The sequence below is a fragment of the Nicotiana attenuata genome, chromosome 9 (genome assembly GCF_001879085.1).
Source record: "Nicotiana attenuata strain UT chromosome 9, NIATTr2, whole genome shotgun sequence".
Classification (NCBI taxonomy): Eukaryota; Viridiplantae; Streptophyta; class Magnoliopsida; order Solanales; family Solanaceae; genus Nicotiana; species Nicotiana attenuata.
In genome coordinates, this window is record NC_031997.1 from 4,349,412 (window position 1) to 4,372,449 (window position 23,038).

General features: G+C 36.4%; 2 protein-coding genes across 2 annotated transcripts; one reads left to right on the top strand and one right to left on the bottom strand.

Annotated features, from left to right (window-relative positions):
- On the bottom strand, positions 1,334 to 3,110 carry LOC109232492 (ras-related protein RABB1c-like). The gene is made up of 2 exons (XM_019398263.1): positions 3,103 to 3,110; positions 1,334 to 1,721 (listed from the first exon to the last, which is right to left on the bottom strand). Exons 1-2 carry the CDS (start codon positions 3,108 to 3,110, stop codon positions 1,334 to 1,336), a joined length of 396 nt encoding a protein of 131 aa, XP_019253808.1.
- LOC109231990 (nuclear ribonuclease Z-like) lies at positions 14,059 to 23,038 on the top strand. The gene is made up of 8 exons (XM_019397609.1): positions 14,059 to 14,321; positions 20,553 to 21,007; positions 21,104 to 21,174; positions 21,266 to 21,361; positions 21,617 to 21,730; positions 21,850 to 21,918; positions 22,066 to 22,140; positions 22,710 to 23,038. The coding sequence occupies exons 2-8, from the start codon at positions 20,602 to 20,604 to the stop codon at positions 22,782 to 22,784; spliced, it is 906 nt and encodes a 301-aa protein (XP_019253154.1). The 5' UTR covers positions 14,059 to 14,321; positions 20,553 to 20,601; the 3' UTR covers positions 22,785 to 23,038.

Below are 23,038 nucleotides of genomic sequence, written 5' to 3' on the forward strand. Positions count from 1 at the left end.
CTTTTGAGTGCAATAGGCATAGTTCAGTGACTTTGTTGTTACAAACGAAAGAAAAGTGATTTTAGGAGATAATTTGAGATAGTTGAGTGATCATTTGAGTAATTGACTCGGAAACAAGCATGTAGAAAGAACTTAAAAAGAAATTGTTGTATTAAGCAGATAAACAACAGTGTAGCTGAAAAAGAAAATTTGTGATGTATGTTTCAACTTGAATGTTGAAGGAATCTGTAAGACTGAAAATAGTAAAGAAAGTTTGGCGATAGCCAAGCCACCTGATAGCACTTAAACTGTAAGTTTCATACATGAATGCCGTTCGTTTTAGGATCAGCCTAATGCCTCAACAGGTTAATAATGCTCATTCTTCAGTTTTGTTTTATAAATACAACAGTGCCAAGGACATAGCATAATCAGAAGTCAGAACTAGTAATTCAAGCAATAGAACTAATAATTGCTACAAACTTCAGCAGCAAGATCTTCTAACAAAGAAATAAAGTCAACTATAATACAAATTTTTAGGAGTTGATACAAGTCATCCAACTAATTGTTATATCTATTTGAGAGAGTTCTCACCAAACAAGTATAGCATATTATATTCAATTAGTTATTAAAGTGAATATCTTTATACAAGTTTTCCTATATTTATACAAATTTAGAGTTTTTTGGTTCGAAATATTGATCACCTTGGATACTCGAAAATGAATTGATAAAATTTCTCTGATCATATTTTTATTTATTATCTAAATATGGGGTACTATTTATCCTGACGTACGTAATCCACATTTCATATTTTATAATCTTTAAATTTTTGCAACATCATTTGGAATGCTAGTCTACAAAGAGGAAAAAGAATATAGGAGTAGTTCAATTTTATGCTTTCCACACGTTTATTTTTGTTCTTTTCCGGTAGAGGAAAAGACTTTGGTAGCCCCTATGCTTATAGGAGTATTTTTGCCCCTTATTTATACCACTAAATATAAAATATTCCTTATTTTTATAAAAGTGGACAGCTATGGTCTAACCCTTAACAAGGTTTATAAAAGGCGAAATGGCTTCCTGACCACTTAAACTTGTATCGGATTTTAAAGCCGATACACAAACTTACATGGTTCTCATTTGAACACTCAAACTCATGTATCCGGTAATTAATAAATCTATTTGACCGTTGACCATGCATATGTGGTAGTGACAGAGATGATGTGGACAAGGTGTGTGCAAGTCACGAAAATTACGCGCGTGACTACAATAGTTTTGATTTAAAAAATTTAAAACCAGAAAAAAAAAAATTAAAAAGAAAGAAAATAAATCAGACCCACTTCCCCCATCCCCGCAAAATTCACTTCACCCCTGTGTTCTTTCCAATCCTAAACCCTTTCCAATTCCAAATATTAATTCCCAGAGCTTCATCCACCTCCTCAACATCCCCGTATCCCATCTTCTCATATATTTTCTCCGCCGTCTTATCAAACGCCGCCGCCACATTCACCGCCGTTTTAGCAGAAGCTTCCATAAACAAACATCCATTACTCTTCGCGAATTCCTCGCCTCCCTCTGCACTAACAGTCCTAATAATTTCTCCGGCATCACACTTGTTCCCCACCACTATTACTGTCGTGTCGCGTTGTTGCAGTATATCTTCAAGCCAACTCGACAGCGGCTCGAAAGTGTGCCTTTTACTCACATCGTAAACAAGCCAAGCTCCTGCGGTGGCTCTATAATATGCCCTCGTAACCAAAAGGCGTAGAAGGAAAGCAATTTCAAATTAGCGAAGCTCCTGCGGCGTCTCTGTGAACAACAAAGCTCCTTCTAAAAGGTGTAGAAGGAATAATGAAAGAAATAAAATAAGAAGGAAATTTTGATAAATTAATTATAAAAAAATAGGACCCCTGATGACACGTGTAAAATAATAAATGGCTTTAGTATTTGACGTGTTCTTTTTGTCAGGCAACTGAGCTACACGCTCTGAAGAAGGGGTTTATTTATAATCAACTGGTTGAGTTGAGGTGCTAAAATGGGAAAGTCAAAATTTTATATATCGGCTTTAAAATCCGGTACAAGTTTAAGTGGCTAGGAGGCCATTTCGCCTTTATAAAACTAACAGAAAAGCTTCTAATAGTGTTAAAAATAACGCTGTTAAATATATCCCATCGCTCATTTTTCTGTTTCATTCTCTCGCTCTCCTACCCATCAGACCTTTTTTCTCCTGAAATCCATAATCGAACTCCATTTGATGGTTCTTTCCGTATTTCCTTCTTTCCACAAGTTTGATTTACTAGAGTGTTATTTATTATGTGCAAAAGTAATAAAAAAGAAATTAGTCTATATAACTAAACTTAGGACTTTTGAACAAGAAAGGAAAATTATCGAGCTTCCTTAATTCTAAAACACAAGATGCATCAACTTAGTGACCCAAAATAATCACCCTTTTACTTCTAAATATTGTCTACATCTAACCTCCGTTATATTATTCGGCCTCCCTACCGTTATACTATCCGGTCAAATTTACCCCTACCATTAGGAAACTTTTAAAATTTACCCCTAAATCCGTTAGGTAACTCAAAATCTCCCATATTCCTTTTATTTAAATCACTTCTTCTTCTTCTCTTGATCCACTATTTTCATAAATTACTTCATTAATGTGAATGCTAAAGGTACTAAACTATACAAATTATTCGTGAATATTTTAATTACCATTGCAATCACTTCTCTTCTTGAGATAATGGATTTGGAATTGGTTTAAATTTTTTATAATTTTTCAACCATATGCGCACTGCAAAATTTAGTGGGTCTATTAGTTATATATTATATGTGGTTGCTCATCATGTATGTACATGTATATTCGAATATATTTTATAATTATCTAATTAGTATAGAGTTTGGTCGACTAACTTAAAAGTGCACAATGCATAGGCATTTGATTAAAGCAAAGTTGAATTCGGTAATGCAAAGTCTTAAAGGAACTTCAACTTCTATCACTAATACTTGCAAAGTCTCCATACCTTTAGTGCAACGAATTCACTAAAGTTTGGATGTTGTAAATACTTTTAGAATTTAGACAAGTTATCTAATTTAGATTCTTCAATTTACTATACTTTATTTACTAACCGCTGCATTATATTAATATTTCTTTCTCTTATTTCTTTTTTCCAATTAAGAAATCAGGTAAATGCCAACCCTTTTGAAAATAGTGGATCAAGAAAAAGAATAAGTGACTTAACTAAAATGATTTAGAAGATTCTAGGTCACCTAACGGACTGATGGGTAATTTTTAAAAATTTACTGATGATAGAGGTAAATTTGGCCGGATAGTATAACGATAGGGGTAAATTTGATCAAATAGATGTAGATAATATTCAAATTCGGAAAAGAGCCCAAAATGTCCCTCTACTATCTAAAATAAGTCATATCTAGCCCCCGTTATACTATTTAATTAAAAAAGTCCTTACCATTTGTGCCCAAAAATTAAAATGTCCCTCCACCGTTTACTCTGCCATTTAAAATTAAAATGTCCACTTGGCAGCCTTTTATTGGACGATTTAAACCCACCCCCTATTTTTTAATTAACCCACGACCCGATTCATTTTATCCGACCCACCCGTATATCACTTAAAGAACACCCCAAAATAGATCGGTCCTCATTCCTTCCTTCAACCACGAGAACAAAAGCTAGGGTACTTCAAGAAAGCTTACTCTTAGTAGAGGGCTACTCCAATTTCTTTCATTATCAGTTATTTAACAATTCAAAAAATTAAATGCAAAATGGTGATACCTGATTGTGGGTATTCCTTATAAGTAATATCTCTTCAAATGAACAACATTCCAATGTGAATGTAGTACTTTGCCATCCATTTTCTCCAATTCATATGCTCTCTTGCCTGCAATATCACGAACTCTATAGGGTCCCTCCCATGTTGGACTCAATTTACCTGTGTTGGCTGCCTTTGTAGATTGAAAAACCTTTTTAAGCACGAAGTCCCCAACTTTGAAGAATCTGAGGCGTGCTTTCCTGTTGTAATATCGTTCTATAACTTGTTTTTGTGCTGCCATTCTTATTAATGCAGCTTCCCTTCTTCCTTCAAGTAAATCGAGGCTTACCCGCATTTCTTCATTATTAGACTCGTCTGTTGCATGTGCAAACCTTGTACTTGGCTCTCCTATCTCGACTGGAATTAAAGCTTCTGCTCCATAAACCAACGAAAATGGTGTTTCTCCCATACTTGTTTTTGTTGTGGTGCGATATGCCCATAAAACACCAGGTAATACTTCTGGTCAATTTCCTTTTGACTCTTCTAAACGCTTCTTCAAATTGTTGATGATAGTCTTGTTTGTTGACTCAGCTTGCCCATTCCCCACCGGATGATAAGGTGTTGATGTAATCCTTTTAATTTGCCAGCTTTGAAAAAATTCTGTGGTTTGAGCTCCTATGAACTGAGGGCCATTATCACATACGATTTGCTTTGTACACCGAATCGGCATATGATATTGCGCCAAATAAAATCTCTGGCTTCCTTTTCTCGTACCTGTTTGAATGCTCCTGCCTCTACCCATTTAGTAAAATAATCAGTAAGTACGAGCAGAAATTTTACCTGTCCTTTCGCTTGTGGCAATGGACCCACGATATCCATTCCCCATTTCATAAATGGCCATGGTGCTATAACCGAATGTAATAACTCCGCGGGTCTATGCATATTGTTACGGTACCTTTGACATTTATCACATTTGGCCACGAAACATTCTGCTTCTTCTTCCATTTTAGGCCAGTAATAACCTGCCCTAATTAAGGTTCTTGCCAGCGATTTTCCTCCGGCGTGATTCCAACAGTGCCCCTCATGTATTTCCCTCATTACGTACTCCATTTGAGAGGGTCCGAGACATCCGGCTAAGGGGCCACCAAACATTTTACGATATAGGTTGCCTTGGTTTAAGCAGTACCGGGCAGCCTTTTTTCGAAGCGCGTGAGCTTTTTTCTTGTCATCAGGGACGACTCCATACTGCAAAAATGCTACAATCTCATTCCTCCAATCCCAAGTTAAATTATTAAAATTTACCTCATTCTTGTCAGGATCGAGAACTGAATGAAATAAATGAATAACTGAGGTGTTTGCATCACTTGCTACATCAGCTGCAGATGCGAGATTAGCTAAGGCATCTGCCTCGAGATTTTCATCCCTTGGTACTTGCATAACTTTCCAGGTTTGAAATTGCTTTATTAATTCCCGCACCTTTTTTAAATACTGTTGCATCCTTGTTTCCCCGGCTGTATAAGTCCCCAGCATTTGATTAACCACGAGTTGTGAATCGCTTTTGATTATAATCTGATTTATGCCAAGTTCTCGTGCCAATTCTAAACCTGCAATCACAGCCTCAAACTCTGCCTCATTGTTAGTTATTGAATGACATTTGATAGCTTGTCGAATGGTTTCACCCATAGGTGGTACCAAAACAATCCTTAAACATGCTCCTTTTACATTAGATGAACCATCAGCGAATAAAGTCCAAGTTCCTGGATTAGCTCCATTGAGGACATGTAATTCTTTTTGTGTTTCTAATTGCATGCCGTGGCTAAAATCAGCCACGAAATCAGCTAACACTTGTGATTTTATAGCAGTTCTAGGTTGGTACGTGATTTCGTATTCACTTAACTCTATTGCCCACTTAGCCAACCTACTTGATAATTCATGCTTATGCAATATATTACATAAAGGATAGGCGGTTACTACAACAATAGGATGACACTGAAAGTAAGGCCTTAATTTCCTAGATGCCATGATTAATGCAAGTGCAAGTTTTTCCAATTGAGGATACCACATTTCCGCATCTAACAAAGATTTACTAACATAATAGATAGGGGATTGTTTACCTTGTTCTTCTCGAACTAAAACCGTACTTACCGTTACTTCTGAAACAGCAAGGTAAATGAGCAATCTTTCCCCAGCCTTTGGTTTTGCTAGCAACGGTGGATTTGATAAGTATGCTTTCAAATTCCTAAGTGCTTGCTGACACTCTTCGTTCCATTCAAAATGATCCTGCTTCTTAAGAGCTGAGAAGAATTTAAAACACTTCTCTGATGATTTAGAAATGAATCTTCCCAAAGCTGCAATCCTCCCAGTTAATCTTTGAACCTCTTTCTTGCTCGAGAATATATTAGGGATTTCTTCAATGGCCTTAATTTGTGCAGTATTTACCTCAATACCACGGTTAGAAACAAGAAAACCTAAGAACTTACCTGATGCAACACCAAATGCACATTTTTCGGGATTTAACTTCATATTAAATTTCTGCAAAATTTTAAAAGTTTCATATAGATGCGATATATGATCTCCTGAATGTTGAGTTTTAACGAGCATATCATCTATGTATACTTCCATAGTTTTTGCCAAATGCTCTTGAAACATTTTGGTAACTAACCTCTGATACGTTGCTCCTGCATTCTTTAGACCAAAGGGCATTACTTTATAACAGTAAGTCCCCATGTCTTTTATGAAGGAAGTTTTTTCTTCATCTCCTGGATCCATTTTAATCTGATTATACCCTGAATATGCATCTAAATAACTTAACAACTCATGCCCTGCAGTAGCATCAATTAGTTGATCTATGTGGGGGTTATAGAAAAGAGTCTTTAGGACAAGCTTTGTTAAGATATGTATAGTCTACACAGACTCGCCATTTACCATTCTTTTTAGGTACCACAACAGTGTTGGCTAACCACTCAGGATACTTTTCCTCACGAATAGAACCAATTTTTATCAAGTTTCGGACTTCTTCTTGAATCACCTGGTTTTTGAAAGTTCCTTGCTTTCGTTCTTTTTGTTTGATAGGTGGATGAGATGGGTCTTCATTTAGTTTATGAGTCATTACCTCCGGTGGTATACCTGTCATATCAGAATGGGACCAAGCAAAACAATCTGCGTTAGCTTTTAAAAATTCAATCAACTTACGTTTCATATCCGGGCTAAGATTGGCTCCTATATACACTTTTCTCTCTGGCCAGTGTATAAACAAAACCACTGCCTCCAGCTCTTCTATCGTCGTTTTGATGTTTTCATTTTCCTCTGGTTCTTGAATGGAATCAGGCCTTGAATCCACATCCGTTTGCCCTTGTTCAGTTGAGGTTGATGTTAAGTTATCCTCAACTGAATTCTGTAATTGCTATTTCTCTTCACCCTTCCTATTTAAATTAGCCACATAGTTGATGCTCCTGGATGTTTGTTGATCCCCCCTGATTTGACATATTCCCCATGGCGCCGGAAATTTAATAACTTGATGCAAGGTTGAAGGAACAACATCCATTTCGTGGATCCATGGTCTCCCAAGAATCATGTTGTAAGCCATCTCCATATCTACCACCTGGAACTTTGTATCTTTGACGACTCTTTCAGCGAATATGGTGAGTGTTACCTCTCCTTTTGTGACAACTCTAGAATTATCGAATCTAGATAGAGTATGTGCCTTTGGTATCATGTTATCTTCAGCTTGCATCTCACGTAATACTCTTATCAAAATAATGTTCACAGAACTACCTGGATCAATTAAAACCTGTTTCACGTTAGTGTCATGTACAAGTAAAGATATTACCAGTGCATCGTTATGTGGAGTTAATAAACCCTCGGTATCTGCATCATCGAACATAATATTTTCTTCCTCCAAGACATGTCGAGTCCGCTTCCCGTGGGTAATTGTTACTTTAGAAACCTTTTTATATGATACGCTGTTGATATCTTCATCCCCACTTATAACGTTGACAGTTCTCTTGGGAGAAGGTGGTTTTGGAGGCTCCTGCCTGTTCTTCATGTATGCTTGTTTACCTTTCTCACTAAATAACTCAGTGAGATATCCTTGTTTTAATAAATGATCAACTTCACCCTGCAAAAACCTGCAATCTGTTGTTTTATGCCCATGATCGTTATGAAATTCGCACCAATGATCAGGGTTTCGTCTGTTTGGATTTGATCTCATTTCCTTGGGCCACCGTACCTTATCTCCCATGCTTCTTAAAACAACCACGAGTTCAGAAGTGCTCACGTTAAAATTATAACCGCCAAACCTTGCCTTTAGACCTCCATCATTGTCTCGTGGCTCACGTGCGCTTCGGTCACTCCCAAATCTTGATGATGAGCCTGACTCTCTATTCCTTGATCTGTGATCGTACCTCTGATTATCCTGTTTTGACCGTGAGTCTCTTCCCGCAGATTCCATGTATGGCTCGTACCTGTTTTTACCGGACCTTTTTTTGTTTTCAGCCCGTCTTGAGCTTACCTTTTCTTCTTTTTGATGTCGTGAAATAATATCTTCTTCAATCCTCAATTTTGTGCTATAATGATTGTAAACATCATTCCATGTTGTAGCTGGGAATTCTCGAAGGCTTTCCTTGAGTCGCCTCGTAGCTTCTAAGCTTTTTTCATTCAAATTGCTCGTGAATGCTATAACTGCCTAGTTATCCGGTACACGTGGCAATGTCATTCTTTCACGCTGAAATCTGTCCACAAATTCCCTAAGCAATTATGAGTCCCCTTGCTTGATCTTGAAAATATCTTCCATTCTTTTTTCGACTTTTTGGGCTCCCGAGTGTGCTTTGATGAAAGAATCTGCAAGCTCAGCAAAAGAATTTATAGAATTTTTGGGTAAAAGAGAATACCATGTTAGTGCACCTTTAGTGAGTGTTTCACCAAATTTTTTGACTAATACAGATTCGATCTCCTGCTTAGTCAAATCATTGCCTTTTACGCCTGTTGTGAACGCAGTCACGTGGTCTCGCGGGTCTGTTGTTCCATCGTATTTTGGCATCTCAGGCATTTTGAATTTCTTTGGGATTGGAAGGGGAGCAGCACTTGGCTTCCAAGGTTGTTGTGAATATTTATCCATATCTACCCCTTTGATCACTGGTGGCACCCCGGGTATTTGCTCTATGCGGTCATTTTGCTCCTTGAGCTGTTTCTGCAATGTTAGTACTAAATTCTGTAAATTAGAATTAACTAAATTACCTGGTTCTCCCTCCTGTGATTCGCTGGGGGTTCCACCACTACCTGAATTAACGAGTCCGGAACGAGGGTTCTCTAGAGTGTTGTTATTTGGTGTGGGTGTAGGTGGTGCAGCAGGTAATTGGCTAACAAAAGCCTGAAGAGCTTTATTGACTTGAGAGGCAATAAGTTTTTGTAAAGCCTCATCCATAGTTTCAACATTCTCGAATTGAGCTTGTCCATCTGTATGAGACCCATCAGGAGTGCCTTCACGAGACCGCCGTGGAGAGCCTTGTGGAGAAGTAATCAGTACGTTATTGTTCTGTGGATCTCCCTGAAGTTGCTGGGTTGTTTGATTTTCTTGGTTTCCCTGAATGTTGTCATTGTTGTTCGACATGGTTGACGCAACAAGGGAAGTTAGGCCAAAATAAAATGGATTATCAGATTCCCGGTAACGGAACCAATTTGTTTAACCAAAAAATGGAATTTTGACTAAAGCTATATTTTAGAATAACACGGGTTACTGATAATCGCAAGAATATATAAAAGAGAATATTTGAATAGCCAGAATATAATTGAATAAAGCAAGTAAACCAAAGTATATTCAGATGATTTTTCGTGTCCCTACAATTGTTCAGTCTTCTCCTTTTATAGCTATCTTAGATGTAAGTGTCTTGCTTTGGTCATAATAAGGTTATTATGGGCAATAAATGACATTGAATGCTACGTTACATAATCATTACATTTAAGACAGATTCTCTAACGTTTTCAGCATTTAATGCTTATCAAATATTATATTTGGACCCTCGTATGCTGTCAGATTCATTCCTTCTGATTCTCGGATATAAATGACTCAAATAGGTACGGGCGCCGTGTTACTTGTCTGATGTCCCGTGCCTCTTCCTCTTTCCTTGCTCGTATCTGTTGTAACTCATCACTCTTAGCTAATTGCAATTCTTTGACCATTTGACCAATCCACGTGTCTTGACACGTCACCTTTACATATAAATATAATTTTTTCCAATACAATACTGTCACAAACATAGTGATAATATGACATCCAAACCCAACATTCAGCAAGAAGTCTTAACAGACTACACAAAATAGGAAATGTACTGTCACATGGCACTAATTACAACCCAACAAACTACACAAAAAGCAACCTATTTAGTTCTATTACAATAGACTTCAGTTGTTTCCCCTTCTTGGCTTCAGCTTATCCACTTTCTTTGTGCTTTGCATCTCCAGCTGACTTCCAGTTACAACACTTTTTCCTTTCCATTTGAGGCCTGGTGGTTTGAAAGGAAGTGATGATGGGAGACTAACACCATTTGTATCACCAGTGAATGAAATTACCCTTACACTTGAAGTTTGAGGTGGTTTTTGCCTTTGCAGAAGTCTTGTTTTAGATTCCGACACAGTTGTTGGCCTTGTAACTACATCTGGATCAAGTTCAGGTTGCTCACACTCAGGGAATGGACTGTTTGATTGACTGTGCACTGATGGTGTAGGCATGAACACAAAATTTGAGCCTTGAACACTCGACTGACTTGCTTGACTAGATTGGGGTGCTGTTAGGTGTATCTCTTCTTCTGATTGTTGCCCCACACTTTCATCTTCATCAACTAGATGTCTAGCATTTTGCCTTGCCCTTTTTGCCATAGGTGGCTATTGTTAACAAATAAAAACAGTTAGATAAAGTAAATGTTAGTATTGTTAACAAGTAAAATAAGTTAGATATGGTGAGAGGTGTTACCTTCTCACAACCCCTTGCATTATGATTTGGCTCTCCACAGTTGGTGCAAGTCATTACTCTCCCTTTTCTTGAAGCTGCCCATTCACCTTGCCTTTTGATTGCCTCATCTTTTTGTCTTGTTCTCTTGATTTTAGGCCTCCCAGCCATCTTGACTAACTCAGGTGGTTCCATTGCTTGTGATGGATCTACCTTCCAGAATTTTTCACCCCTAACTGGCTGCAACTTGTACTTGTAGGTAAGCAGATATGCTTCTTTGCTGTACCACCAATTGATTTCATTCATAAGCTCCAACCTTTTTAATTGCAGGGATTTAATTGCACGTGGGCATGGGATTCCAGTAAGATCCTATCCCCTACATGTGCATTTTTTCAAAACCATGTTTACAATGTCCTTATCTGTCCCTTCCCTGACTTCATAGCCATTGTCACCATTACTATCCACATAGCAAGAAGTGTTAGCTATCTTGAAGTATTCATTGTAAAGCTTCAAACTATGTGGACTGAAATCATTTTCCTATGACCTCACAGCTTCCTCCCTTTCCCTCAACTGGTTCATCAACTTTATCCTTATCTCCTCAAGCATTTTAATGATTGGCTTTTGCCTTGCTTCAACCAGCCATGCATTCACTGATTCAGTGAAGTTATTCTCATCTTTTTGGTTCTTGCACACAGTATCAAAATAGGCTCTACACCAAGCATGTGGAGGATATTTTAATAGTGATTCAACAGCTTCCTTACCCAGTTCCCCAATACTCTTCAACTGGTCCTTGAAATCTTCCTCATAAGAGCTCCAGACACTCCACCATAGCAACTTCTTGAACTCATCTGTCCTCCATCTCTTGCACCAGTTTGCCTCTATGTGCTTCACACAAAATCTATGGTGTGAATCAGGTAGAACATTCTGGACTGCCTCAATTAATCCCTACAAAATGAAAGTGAATATTAGTAAACATGCAATACTGAGGGTAATTAACAACAAATTGAAATGAAAGAATTAAAGATATCTGGATAGAATTCATACCTTCTGCATGACATAAAGGTAATTCCCTCACCATCTTTGAGATCCAATGACCTTTGAAGCAATTCCATGAACCAGGTCCAAGTCTTTTTGGTTTCTTTATCAACATCTGCCCATGCTACTGGATAAGCCTGATTATTGGCATCTAGAACTACAACAAGTAGTAGCTGACCTTTTGCTTTTCCTTTAAAAAAGTACCATCTAAGCCAATAAATGGTCTCAGCCCTTCTCTAAAACCCATCTTCAATGCTTGGAAGCAAGTATACATTCTCAAGAATTTTCTTTTACCTTGTTCAAGGGCATCCTTTGACAAATTAATGACTATATCACTGCCCGGATTACTTATTCTAAGCTCATTGGCATATGCCTCAAGTTTATTGTAATCATCTGTGAAGCTACCATCCAGTTTCTCTAAAATCAGCCTCTTAGCCCTCTTGCACTTTCCATAACTAACATTAACATTGAATGTGTTTTTCAGTTCTACTCTCATCTCTTTTATCTTAAACTTTGGGTTATCTTGCACCTTCTTCTTGAAGTAATTTGCTATTGTATAATAAGCAAACCTAGAATTCTCATATGCTTCATCACAGGTATGTTTTGCTTTTAAGGTCTTTACCCTAACCCCAGGAAGGTCCCCATCTGGAGTAATATGAACAATAAAGGGGCAGTCAAATACACATCCATATCTTAGCCTTTTTGGAGAACTTTTCAACAACTTTAGTTCCTTTTTGTTTGCTAAGGCATAGAAGTTAAGATATTTTCTTGCTTTAGGTATATCCTTGAAGCTTATACCCTTATACAGTTTCTTATAATTATTCAAACTTGGCATAATCTCTCTTTTCTTTTGATTAGCAAATGTTTGTAATTCATCACTATCATACTCTACCTCTCCAGAATTAGAATCAGATTCACTTTCAACATCACTACAATCAGTACAAACTTCATTTAATACAGTATAAGACTCAGAATGACGGACTATGTTAGTCACACTAATAGATTGCTCACACTCATCTACAGTATAGAAATGAAGAGTCTTGAATTCATCAGAGATTAGACACAACATATGTCTTATACCATCATCATCCTCAATCTCATAATAATTGCCAGATGGACCATTCACAATTAGTTGTTGAACACCTACATTTCCTAACTCATTAATGTATAAGTCCACTAGATATTTGTACGATAGAAGTTCAGAATCATAACCTCTCTTGATATGGGACAACTTCTTTGAATACAAGACATGTGGGCTTGTGATCCAGTCCCCACTATAATGCAAGATTAGGTCCACCAATGGCATCCTTGCTATTCTGTAAAGGTAACAATAAAAAATACCTAAGAAATTAAAAAAAATACTAATAAAGAATACGGGGACAAACAACAAAAATTTAAATAACATAAACAATACTAATAAAGAACAATAACTAAGCAATTAAACAAAACAGAATTATAAATCATCTATGGATTTAGGGGAACACAAATAACATATAACAACTAGGGGACAACAAATAATTCAAGTAGTAAAGGCCCATTAGTACTAAAATATTCACAGATTTCAATTGTGAGGGAACAACATTCAACACACCAGCACAGACATATGCCAGACAAGAAAATGACTAAAAAGGAACAAATGAAACCCCACATTATCATATCTCACCAACTTTAATGCTTACAAAATTCAGAAAAGACTAAAACAAAACACATGCAAAGACATTCCACACAAGAAAATAAGACAAAAAGGTCAGAAAATAACATCTTAAACTAAGGCATAAGAAAACAAAACATATTAAAGTCCCAAAACGATTTGAGCATAAAACCCTAATAATATACTAAGACAAATACAAATAGAGGGGAGATAAACAAGTAATATTACGCGGATTAAACATACCTTTACAGAAAATTGATTCTTGAATTGGCAGCATCGACTAAGAGAAGGCTTTCTTGAAGAACCCTAACTTTTGGTCTCGTGGTTGAAGGAGGGAATGAGGACCGATCTGTTTTGGGGTGTTCTTTAAGTGATATACGGGTGGGTCGGATAAAATGAACCGGGTCGTGGGTTAATTAAAAAATAGGGGGTGGGTTTAAATCGTCCAATAAAAGATTGCCAAGTGGATATTTTAATTTTGAATGGCGGAGTAAACGGTGGAGGGACATTTTAATTTCTGGGCACAAACGGTAAGGACTTTTTTAATTAAATAGTATAACGGGGGCCAGATATGACTTAATTTAGATAGTAGAGGGACATTTTTGGCCTTTTCCGTTCAAAATTTGATCGACCAGAGGGGTAACTTTGGACCTTTACCATATACGTATTTTTTTGGGGCTAATGAAAGGATCTTTATTTATTTAAATGTGGAATTCAAAGAGTTTTTTCCTCGAAGAATTTAAAGGTTCAGTCGTATAAATTGGTGCTACCATTCTTTTCTAGTTCTGTTGTTCTACACTAAACCCAGTACGGCAGTCGATTCATTTTTCTTTTTTTAGGGTTTTAAGCCTCAGTTCTTCTATTTCCGCCCAAAATAAATTTCCAAACAACCGATTGCTGCCACTGGTCTTCGCATCTTGCCGCTGATCGCCGCTGCCGCAACTCATTGGTACTGTATTTGCAAGATGAGATAATTATTTACTTTCTCTCTTATTTTTATGGAAAAACAAAAGGAATGTGCTTTATTTTCTTTAGTCTACTTTTATGCTTTGAAACATTCAAACTCTCTTGTCTCCTAGTTGTTCCTTTTTCCCTCACTAGAGTATGCTTGATCATAAGTTAATGAGAAGGGGTTTGAATATCTTTATCCAGCACCAGAGGGTGTGACCTAACCATTAATGAAGTGGGAGGAGAACTACGAGACAATTGAAGCAAAAAAAAAAAACATTAGACAATTTCCTTCCATCTGCCTAAACCTTAACGGGCTTAGAAACTCAGTACATGGTGATTGGTGAGAGGTAGTAGGTACCCAGTAGGATATTCCAGGTGTGCACCACACTATTATCATTAATAAAAGATTTTATGCTTGATACTTTGGATTTTGTCCTTTTTCCTTTTGTGTATGTAGTATGTTGCTCTGGGAGATTTCTTCATTACCCTCAATATAATCCTAACTGTCTGTTAGATAAAACTGCCAGGTTATTTTGTTCCTTGTTGAATCCTGCAAAAAAGTTTTGCAACAAATTATTTACCAGCGCTGTTCTTGGTCAAAGGGAACTTAATTAACTTCTTGTCATAAATTGTACTTTTATGTCAAATAATCATCAATTCTTGTTTGGGTTGGGAACATAGTGGGATTAGGTATTGCCTAGTTTCCATAAGTTTTGGGTATGCTTGGCCTGGCTTTCTTGCAAATGGACATTGGGATGATGGTGATATAAAACTGCAATACAAGGTTAGTGAAGCTTTGAATTGCCTTTCTTTAGGGATGGGTAGAGCTGATTCAGAATCCACATCCAGGTCTTCCAATGTTGACCCATTCTGAATAGAAAAACCAGAGTCAATCATTTTCATAAGATAAGAAATTTTCATTAATGAAGTACCGAGAAGGTACTGCAAAATACAAAGAGAAAGAGTTACAATATTACTATCACCAATTCATTCCCAGAAACTCCAAAAAGATCAACATACTGAGACAAATTTTCTATCCTGTTGTCCTACACCAGAAATATAGACTTTGAGAAGACATCTATTTTTAACAAAAGATATATGTTGTTTCTGTCCTATAAAGCATCTCTTTTTCCTCTTTATTTAAATTGTCCACATGATTAGGGGTGGGCATCGGTCGGTTCGGTTCGGTTATGAATATTATCGGTTTAGCATATCGGTTATCGGTTTACAAATTTGATAAACCGATAATCGAACCGATAAGATATCGATTATTGGGTATCGGTTAATCGGTTATCGATCATTATCGATTCGGTTATCGGTTTACCCGATAAGATAACTCAATCTAGAGTTAAGCAAAAAAGAGAAGACAATTCACTTGAGTTAAGTAAAAAAGAGAAGAGTTCACTTATAGTATACTAAAGACTTACGCTAGGAGTAACTAGTAAGGTCTATGAAGAATGAAGATGAAGCAACTGAAGAGTGCGGTTGAGAAAGAATAGGAGAGAATGAATTGAAGCCCTAGCATTTGTACATACTTAAGGGTAAAGTCGTAATTTTATTAGTTCTTATTGGGTTATCGGTTAACCCATTAACAAAATTGGCAAACCGAGGCCTGAACCGATAACCCAATAGTAAAAAAATTCTAAACCGTTATCGAACCGTTAACCCAATAACCCCATACCGATAACCCAATAAACAATTACCGGTTCGGGTTATCGGTTTTACCCGATATATGCCCAGCCCTACACATGATGCACAAGGAATTGTTTTCCGGATCTGTTACCGTCTTTTGTCAACTCTCTTGTCTCTGCCAAATCTCCAGTAAATTTCTCACACTGCGAGGCATCACCCGCTGCACATTGCAGATGTTGAGAAAAAGATCCCAAACAATAGTTTCCTGAGCTTCTTCACGAAACCAACACCAATTGCAAGGGAGAAGCCTTTTTCTGTAAAATATTGTGAGTTAAACATTCATTCCTTGCTACAATCCAACCAAAACAAGCAAACTTGGAAGATGCTTTTGTTCGCCACAACATTTTCCAAGGTCAAGATGTGGGAATCCAACCTGTTAACATGGAGGGTTATAGATTCCAAGATGTATAACAATTAGCTAACCTCCTCCATGTTCCAGTCTTTAAAGTTTCTTCTGAAATTTTAATGCCACCTTGAGACAGTATAACAATCAGCATTTGTACGATATTTTGTTTACAACTAAGCTATTCAAAGACATGAAATTTGTCCTTTAGTTTTCCGTCTCCCAAGAAAAAATCTGTCCAGAATCCTGCAGCCATTGCTAGCATTTAGTTTGATATATTGCTGGAATTCAAACCTAAGCTTGCATATATTCTTCCAAACTTCATTTTGTCTGCATTTCCTTCCCTTAAAAACTAAATTCTCTGGGTATTATTTTCATAGAAAAACCATAGTCAATTATTATATGTACATGAAATATTAGAAGCTACCAATCGAATCTTTATCATTTTTCTTTTTCGTGGCTTATCTACATATTCAATCTTATTTTTCCCTCTTGCTGGCGACATGGAAAACAATATTAGGAAAAACTATAGTATATATAGATATCATATTTGATGCCTCCTTCTATTAAGTGATTTTTTTAAAAATTGATTCAAGATAAAGTAGAAAGTGCTAATGACTTTGATTTGTAATTGATTCAAGACAAAGTGAGAGGTTGATAAGGGTTTCTTTAAGTTGATATGACATGGAAATCTTTCTAAGACAGTGCTTGAAGCTTGAAACGAATCTTTATAAGACTTGGGGACTTGTTTATTAGTATGTGAAGTTGAGTTTCATATCACATGTCGCTATTGCGATGGTGGAAAAAGCTTTTTGTCAATGAACATGTTAAAAATGACTTGTGAAGCAAAATTGGCGATAGATTTTTGAATGACTGTTTAGGTTGTTATATAGAGGATGAAATATTTGAAAGTAAACCCTAAGTTGCTCGGACGCTTTACTTTTGATGTCGCGCCCTTTTCGACATGATCTGGGTGTGGAATTCGTACCGGATATGGTCAATCAATTTAGAGTACATCGACCAAAATCTACAGAGAAATTTGCGACAAATACAATAACTTTTTTGAAATCAAAACAAAAACTAAGGTGAAATTGAAGAAAATAGAATACCTTATATATAGAAATTCTTTTGTCAGTCCTTTTCCCTTTATCTCCTTCTCGGATTCTCCTCCTCGAGGAGGAGGAGGAGGAGGAGGAAATCCACCGAATCTATCTTAAAGTTTAGATAATGACGGATCTTTATATTCGTATCTGTATCAGACACCTGCACCCGGGTTCGAGTAACTTTGAGTATACCTATTGATGCAATCATAGATCGTTCTTAAAACATCACAAGTCGTCGAGTATAATTGTAATGGTAATGTTTATATTCATATGATGTGTTTAAGTGGTTCCTTTCTTTTAAATATATCTTAAATATTGGTATTCGTTTCGTAGTTCTATTATTATTGTGTATTAACTTGAGGTTGTTTCGGTTTCGAACCCATAAGGTTCACATCTTCGAGCACCTTTGTAATAATTATGTGTTGATTTTTTAATGTGTGCTTTGGTTATCTGGTAGTGGTAGTTTACCTTGGAGAAAAACGAAAAACAAATCGATAGGTGAAGTTCCTAGCTTTTGAGGGCCATATATTCAACTATCTATGTCTTTAGTTTGATACTTTGATATTAGATTGTTACTTTAATCACATTAAATGTGCTTAAATGTTAGAGAATTAGTTTAATTGACTAAAAATATGTTTGTTTGATCATCTAAAAGTCCGTGTTACGTAACTTTGTCTTTGTTTGATGTATGTATATAGAATAATTGTTAACTTGATTTAGAATTTGTCGCAGATTCACTTATGCCGAAAAATTTCTCTGCTTCTTCAGATATTGAATTCCTTTGTGAAAATCCTGGATTCTCCCCAGAAAAGCCTCAACTCAGATACTTAGTTGTGTGATTTTTTGTAAATTGCATTGTTTAGAAGCATGTTAATAACCTTTCAGATTTGTCTCAAAAAAGCTAGAATAACACTACTTCATGTGGAGTTATTGGACTCCTCCGCAAATATTCTTTTCATAGATCTCTCTCAAACATCTTACTTTTTTCCTTAACTGAGTCAATATTGCTCGAAGAAGAAGAGAGTCTATAATATAAGAATGAAAGGCACCTTTTGCATCAAGTCTTTTTTCTTCCTGAAACTTGATAATACCTGAAAGTATGGAACTTTTCGTTCCATACTTTTGAAAGAGGTGAAAATTTAGCACCCTTAAAATTTTCATTTGTTTGTTAGACTTGTCCTTTTTGTTGTTTGTTGCTTTTGTGAAGTTTTTTAAAACTGATAAAAGCGAAAAACATCCAACGAGAAAAGGTCAAAAATAGAAAAAAGTGAAACATCATCCAGTACCGAGAAAGGGGAAGATGAAGTTTTACATGAGAAGAAAAGGTTACAAGACTGCTTTACTGCCAAACACCATCCCATGATGAAGAGTCCTAATTGAACGGGTGTAACCTCGCCCAAATAGGTTAAAAGAAGTAAATATTTTAAGGGTGTTAAATTTTCACCATTTTCAAAAGTATGAAATGACCAAGATGAAATTTTCATACTTAAGGTATTATTAAGTTTCTGGAAGTGCAATGACTTGATGTAAAAAAGTATATGATTGCGTTTCATAATTATATCATACACTATCCCGTTCTTTGAATAATATTGATTTAATTAAGGAAAAATAATAAGATTCTTAAGAGGGACCTATGAAAAGAAATTTGCGGTTGAAGGAGTCAATAACTACATATGAAGTGGTGTCATTCCAGTTATGTGAGAAAATTTGGATGGTTAATCCCAAAGAAGCTTCTGACAAAGCAATTAACGAGAAATTCACAAACAAAAGCCAAGCTGCCTCTGGTTCTTCGCTTTTGCCGCTGACCACTGCTGCGGCAACATTATCGCCGTCAACTAATTGGTATTTTGATATTTGCAAGATAAGATAATTTTACCTCTCTCTCTTATTTTATAAGCAAAAAAGGGAATCTGCTTTCTTTTCGTTTAATCTACTTTATGCTGTGAAAGATTCGAACTTTCTTGTGTTTGAAGGTTCCCTTTTTCCCTCCCTAGAGTAGGCTTGATCATAAGTTAAGGAGAAGTGGTGAAATAGCTGGTGGTTGATAAGATCTTTATGCTTGGTGCTTCATAATTAGTTTAGTTGGCTGTAAGTGAGTTTGTTCATATAAATTTTATGTAATTTTGTCTTTTTTTGATGTATGTATAATCAACTTACTAAAAAAACTGTTACTTTAATTTCCGCTGAATCCCTTTCTCGATAATTATCCACTGTTTACTTCTTCAAATTTTGAATCCCCTTTTTGAAATAATGGATCTGCCTTTTAAAAGCTCAACACAGGTCTTTGGTTCTTCTATATGATTTCTATCAGTTTTTTTGCATTCTTATATAAATCTTGTGTGATATTTCCCTTAAACAGAATTAAAGTGACCAAGGCCATACAAGATGAAATATTTATCATTGTATATTGAAAAATTTCTGCATTTGGGGGTTCGGGGGGGAGGAAAGTGTTTCATTTACCAAATAATTCTAATTATCCAAAAAGCCAGGTTTAATCAGTGTTATCAAAGGCGAAAAGCGCAAAAAAGCTCTAAGGCCTGTTGGGGCTTTAAGCGCAAAGCGCAAATAAAGCGTGGGCTTTAATGAAAAAAGGCGCAACTGGAGAAAAAGTAAAATTATGTATGTAGTCAAAGATCAATAATTATAAGCATGAATAACAAATATATGGACAAAAAAATTGGAAAAAAAATTACGATAAAGTGAAATATCAATTGTTTAGTGTCCCCTTTTTAGGATCACTCATTGGCAAGGGAAAGTATGACTTAGAGCCTTGATGCCACACTGAAGCGCCCACAAAGCGAGGCGAAGCGCTCAACATGTTCTGAGCCTCGCTTCAGGGCTTAAGCGCGCTTTAAGCGCGCCTTTGACAACACTGGGTTTAATTTCTGGCCTTCTTAATATTCGATCTCAAGTGCCTCTTAAATCCAAGTTAATCTACCTTTGAGTTAAGATGAGTGTGTTAGACAACTTGATAGTTAATATCTCCCATATTCTGCAAAAGTGATCTTTTTCCATCTATGGAGCATATTAATTGTTAGAAATTATATTATGTCCTTCTAAACTCTTCGTTTTTCCTTTGCTTCTTATCCAGTCCTCTGTTTCTAATTTCTTCTGGAGCTGAGTCCATCAGTGTTTGCAAAATGGAGAGTAAAACAAAGAAAGATCCAGAATCGATCAACTCAAATGCAAGGGGTAACACTAGCCACAAGAGAGAAAGGGGCTTGCAGATTGAAGGATACTCACTGGAAGGAATATCAATAGCAGGTCATGAGACATGCATAATAGTTCCCACGCTTAACTTAGCCTTTGATATTGGAAAGTGCCCTCAGCGTGCCATCTCCCAGCAATTCCTTTTCATCTCTCATGGCCACATGGACCACATTGGAGGACTGCCTATGTATGTTTCGACTCGTGGCCTTTACAGAATGAAACCTCCTACTATTATTGTTCCAAAAGTTATCAAAGGAAGTGTTGAGAAGCTTTTTGAAGCTCACCGAGCTATGGATCACTCTGAATTGAACCATACTTTGATTGGTTTGGATGTGGGTAAAAATCTACCTCTATTGATCATATGGCTTTTCATAAAGTTGGAGTTAGCTCTTATTTCACAATTTAAGTGAATAAATCTTTGTACATATGCAGGAGAAGAATTCTACTTGAGAAAGGATCTTAAAGTTAGAGCATTTAAGACTTACCATGTCATTCCTAGCCAGGTTGAGTACGTTCCTTACTGCTCCGAGCTTCGAATGCTCATTTCCCCTACCCACGCTTCTTTAATCAGCTTGTATTTATGGTATAGTGCAGGGTTATATAGTATATTCAGTGAGGCAGAAGCTTAAGCAAGAATATGTGGGCCTTCCGGGAGATGAACTTAAGAAGTTAAAGTTATCAGGTGTGGAGGTCTGTCATGATATCATAGTCGAATGGAAATTTTATTTTCGTACTTTCTTTCTTTCCATCTTACTTTCTTTTTTCTCCTTTTTGTACCAACTAAGAATAAGAATCTCTATGCATTGGGATGACCATGTTTCTTTCAGAAAAGCTTTCGACGAATTTGAGGATTTAATACCTTTATTATATGGCTTAAACAGTTTGTTTGCTTTTACATTGAGCAATTCTTTTCAGACACAGGTATTAACTTTGTATTTTTGACAGATCACATACACTACAACAGCACCTGAAATTGCATTTACTGGAGATACAATGTCAGACTTCATTAAGGATTCCGAAAATGTTGATGTTTTGAGGGCAAAAATCCTCATAATGGAGGTAAAGTCCCTGTTCGTAACACTTGTCAAATAATGTATCTTGTTTGTAACATGATGCTCAATTCTTTGACTCCTTGTAGTCATTTTCCTCTCAAGTTTGTCTTTGCAATACTTCTGCAGAGTACATATGTGGAGGACAAAACAACAGCTGATGATGCAAGAGAATATGGACATACTCATCTGTCTGAGGTGGTTCTTTTTGCATCATTTCCTGAGATTCCCTTTTAATTGGCCTCAAGATTTTACTAGAAGAACTGAAAAATAAAATCCTGAATGTGTTGTAGAATTATTTAGGAGTCTGATGTAATTCTTTATGCTTTGTTGACATCCTACCAGATTATCAATTTCGCAGACAGGTTTCAGAACAAAGCAATCCTTTTAATCCACTTTTCCGCCCGCTATCAGTTGGATGTAAGCGCTCTCTCTCTCTCTCTCACATACACACACAAACATGACATGCACAATAGCCCCTCGCCACTTCTAAACCAAGTATCATGGACATAGATTGCAAAGCTTTTAGGAAATAGTCTATTTGAGCTTTCCTAAGAAATCCAACAATATTTCCTGGTTCATTGGCAGGATAGACTCTCGAATTTGTACTCTCTTTGCTTTTATTGTTGCTTATGGAAAAGCTTGTATCTAGGATAGAAATGGATTTTTCAACTGTGTTTAATTTCTTATGTCCGTCTTTACTATGCTGGTTGCAATTTTACACCCTTTGGTCTTTTCATTCTCTTAAAAACCAATTACTATAGCACTTGGTATTTTTATCATTTGCTTTTTACAACATTCGTGCTGTTCGTACAGCGACCCAAGCGTGTGTTTGGAAAGAGTGGCTTCCTACTTTCGTGTTCCTATGGTTTATCGATTAATCGATCTTCCCCTAATAGAGAAAGGATCTAATTCTAGGACTAACTTGTTTCATTTCTTGTGTATGTATCATTCTAACATTTTTTTGTTTTCTGTACTTCCCTTATCAGGTTATTCAGGAGGCTATTTCTGCAATACCTCCGCCTTTGGCAGGCAGAGTTTTTGCCCTCGCAGAAGGTTTTTGACGCAAAGCCGAATTCACGTATTAACCTTTATTTGGTGAAAACATTGAATCTTATTTTACTCGAATCTTTATTTGTAATGTCTCGATATTGATTATTGTTTTTAAAAAAGGGAAATTAGCCATTATAACCTATTACTATCAGAAAACCAACAATATTTTTAGGTTCTTGAAATGTCTTCTTTAGAAGGCAGAAAGGTTGTGACCTATTACTATCAGCAAACTTCTCAAGTGCAAATGGAAAATCTATTTAAGTCA